Source organism: Chanos chanos, chromosome 1 (genome assembly GCF_902362185.1).
Source record: "Chanos chanos chromosome 1, fChaCha1.1, whole genome shotgun sequence".
Classification (NCBI taxonomy): Eukaryota; Metazoa; Chordata; class Actinopteri; order Gonorynchiformes; family Chanidae; genus Chanos; species Chanos chanos.
Genome location: NC_044495.1, coordinates 6193486 through 6197210, shown reverse-complemented (window position 1 = coordinate 6197210; position 3725 = coordinate 6193486). Strand labels below are relative to the sequence as shown.

Genomic DNA, 3725 nt, shown 5'->3' with positions numbered 1-3725 from the left:
TAGGATAATCGTTTTACATTACCTTACATGCACCAAAATGGCCTTTTTTTCTGCAATACAGGTTAATGCATATCGAGGGATCTTAACATTTGAGCTGTATTACCTCTCTTGTATAAGACAAACTGTAAGTGGGTTTTGAAGAAGATTTAAGGACAATTGATTTGAATTTTTTTCACCTGGTTTCCCCCACAAGTGTCAAAATCATTACCTCTGATTTAGAAAATGGTCCAGTGAACTACACTTGTGAAATGCTTGAACTGTAACTTGGATGTTTAATCCAACACACTGACTTCCTAAGGTGCAATAAACTTTGTTTTCGAACATCCTCCGCCGTGTAACCTACACAAAAATGATATTCACTTATTTCCCCTCTCCCTGTTTTTATGTATGAACTAACAAAAGTTGCGCTTTTAAAGAACACAAAGATTCATCAGAAAACTGAATGGACCATATTGGTAGTTTAAGTGTTGTCACATTTTATCTGAAAAGAAAAAAGCGACTACTTGCCCATTATTATCAACACCTTTACATATCGATACATGCTTCTGGAAAAATTCTGGTGCAATGGAGGTGATGGCATAAATAATCTGTAGTCGTCCCATGTCAGCGCTAATGTTTCACAAGCTATGAATTTAACGTTTGATGACAGAAGTTTCATTAGAGAAGTTATCAGCCCCTAATAAAATAGTTCAATGAACTTATCCGTAACGGGTGAAACTGAAGACGGCTCAGACTATGATTGTGAATTGCTTCCAGGTTACCGAGATACAAGCGTGGCTTTTTTCCTCTTTAATTCAATTACTTTTCGATGTTGAGCCTACATTATTTGTTTTCTATCCTTCATAACAAAGCATTTAGAACTAATTAGTTCTGACAGAATGTGAAAATATGTTTGAATTATGGTTATTTGAGTGATACTAAAACATTGTAAAGAAATTTGATTGCTGTGTAATTTGACCAGATGTTGTTCGACGATCTTAACAAACCGTGATTTTGGTTTTGAAATTATTGGAACTACGCTGTTTGCAGACTGACCGGAGGCATTCGAGACTCATTTTACACTTTTCTAATTAACTTAAATTATCATAAACTATTTCAACCACTGAAACCCACTGCAACACAATACGTGCCAAAAAATGTTTCTTACGTGGAAAAAAAAGCACATTCATGTTATGTCATCCAGAATCCATAGCATAATTCATGCTGTTTCCAATATTCGAATGCGAACAGGTCTATGTTGTAACGAAACTGGTTTATCCCGTGTTTAACTTCTTTTCGGTTAGTTTCTTATTACATGACATATGTAATGTCTTCACAAATTAACAGACTAAGCTACACTTCACGTGGTTATGTTTTATATGGCTCGTGTAGTCATTTTTCATTTGTAGCGGGAAAAGGAACTCCTAAAACAACGCGTCGTTTCGACAGTGTGCATGATCGCGCTTCTCTGTATGAGAGTTGATTAGCACCTTAGGCGTTGACAGCTACTGTGAATCAGAGTGCTCGTCATAAACCTGGTTAACATCGTTCAAGTTACTGAGAGGTTGTCAGGTGTGACAGCTAAAGGCTTTTTTTGTGGTCTTCCTCCATAAATAACGACGTTTTACGACTAAATGTGTCCAGGCCTTTGGACCAAATAAACGTCGCAGTGAGACCTCGGCTCCAAGCTGGAGGAGGCAGCCCATCAACAGAGAAGATGGTTTTATTTCATGTTTCAGGTAAACCTTATGGATTACGTGCTCCGCAGGAATAAGAATCCTTGTTGTTTTCAAATGATTTATTGTGTTTCACCTTTGGGACTGTTCCCAGGGTAGTTTACGGAAATTTGAGCCGTTGGTGTTAGACGTGTCAGATAGTTTTAAGAAAGGCGGCGTGTATGAAGTTTTGCCTTTTATTGATTGTTACTTTCAATTTACTCTTCACAAAGCAGCAATTCTGGCATGTCTTAAAACAAGTATTGAATGAGATTCACCATTTGTAACCAGAAGTAACCGCGCAGTCTGCATTAATAGAGACGGGTTATGTACAACTCTGGAGAATCAAAATGAAAAAACACATCTTCCACAAAGTTTCTATAAGTAATATGGATTCCGTTACTATAAATATCTAGGAAAACGAGTACATGAACAAATTGGTTCCGTTTTCACTGGCAACCAAGACATAAAGGAGAGAAAACTTATGTTACAAGTGTTTCATTCAGTCACATAAATATCTTAGTTTTACTGGTCTTCAAATTCCACATAGTGGAAATTCTCTTTCCAACAGTCATTACAAACACACATAAAGTGGACCATATTGTGTAGAGTTTTGGAGGGGGTAATGCAGGACCTAGCCCGTTACAGATAGACCACTGTCCCTTTAAAAAGGGATGGTAGAGAGCAGTGTTTCCCATTCAGAGCGTCCAAAAGATGTGTCCAGAAGATGCTCAGCAAACCAACAAGCAGTGTGTGTGTGTGTGTGTGTGTGTGTGTGTTTGTGTATGTATGTGTGTGTGTATGTGTGTGTGTGTGTTTTCTAGTCATCTTAGTCTAGGTGAAAGTCATTTAGTCCATGTTTCGGTCATTTACTCTGCATTGCCAGGTGCATCAGCAGTGTTGCTAATATGTAATCTTGCATCAAACAGAAATGCAGTGTTTGTTTTGTAGAGCGTGCGCATCTATATTAGTATCCTGTCAATTGAAATACTTAATTTTCACTTCACATCAAACAAACAGGCGTGTCTCATTGGTCATTGCAACGTTCTTGCAGATACTATCTTGCCAAAAACTCCCTCGAGTCTACAGAATGACTCTCCATCACTGAATGTTTCCATACAGTTTCAGCAAGAAAATATTTTAGTCCAAGTCTATGGAAATACAGCGACACTGCTTCACGCGCTGAACTCGTTTTTTCTTGGTGGGCGGCTGTTGATCCGGACAGTTCAAAGTAAAAGTCATGGTAGTAAATCGTTTCGGCTTGCAGAATGAGCAGGATTGGAATGCGCCCTCTTCCCTGCGTACATGTCTGGGGATGTAAAATGAATTGCACTGTCCATAACAGAACCTATTAATTATGGTTCTACTGATGCATCCTTCCTCGTGAATTGTTTGCTTAAGCGGCTGAGTCTTGCACCAGTCGCGTTTGAGGTAGCGACGTTCCGTGACGTGCAAAGCCTCCTGGCTGGACTCCAGCACCTCCTCAGCCGATGCGGCGGAGCCCTTGCTTCGTCCTCTGGAGCCAGAGCCAGCTTGTGGTGGTTGAGGCTGCTGCTCCGATTCGTTTGGGTTGCTCTTGTCAGGGTGAGGGATGGCGCCTTGGGAACCCCGATTCTTTTTCGAATCCGCTGGACATAAGATAAGCCCCAAGATGAAAACCATGCAACCGAGGATACGGGCAGATCTGGTCATCCTTTAGAGAGATAAGTGAGATTATTAACATAAATTACTTGACATTAAATCTCAGAACTCACGTGCCTCGCTCATTGTTCGTAAAACTTAAGCATATTACTTTAAGACGGTTATGCAAGTTTAAACGATAAAAACCATTCGGAAGAGCTTAGAGTAGCTTACTGGACTACTTATGTGTATCCTGTCTTTTATGGACAATTTGAGAATGCCCGTATCAAACTATACATTACAGTCAGTCTGGCACCAAGCAAATCTAACCACATAACCGTTACCAGAAGTAGTCTAATTGCGTGTTGGTTAAATACCAACAAAGACTGCGCAACTGATGAAAACAGAAAA

The 3725-nt window shown here is 39.6% G+C and overlaps 1 protein-coding gene across 2 annotated transcripts; it reads right to left on the bottom strand.

Moving 5' to 3' along the window:
* Positions 1-2834: 2834 nt before the first annotated feature.
* Positions 2835-3386, bottom strand: grem1b (gremlin 1b). 2 transcript variants are annotated; one of them, XM_030786141.1, is made up of 2 exons: positions 3272-3386; positions 2835-3154 (listed from the first exon to the last, which is right to left on the bottom strand). In XM_030786141.1, the coding sequence occupies exons 1-2, from the start codon at positions 3384-3386 to the stop codon at positions 2835-2837; spliced, it is 435 nt and encodes a 144-aa protein (XP_030642001.1). The 2 variants fall into 2 exon arrangements, with proteins under 2 accessions (XP_030642001.1, XP_030641992.1); XM_030786132.1 differs by having other exon boundaries at positions 2835-3386.
* Between the last annotated feature and the right edge of the window lie 339 nt (positions 3387-3725).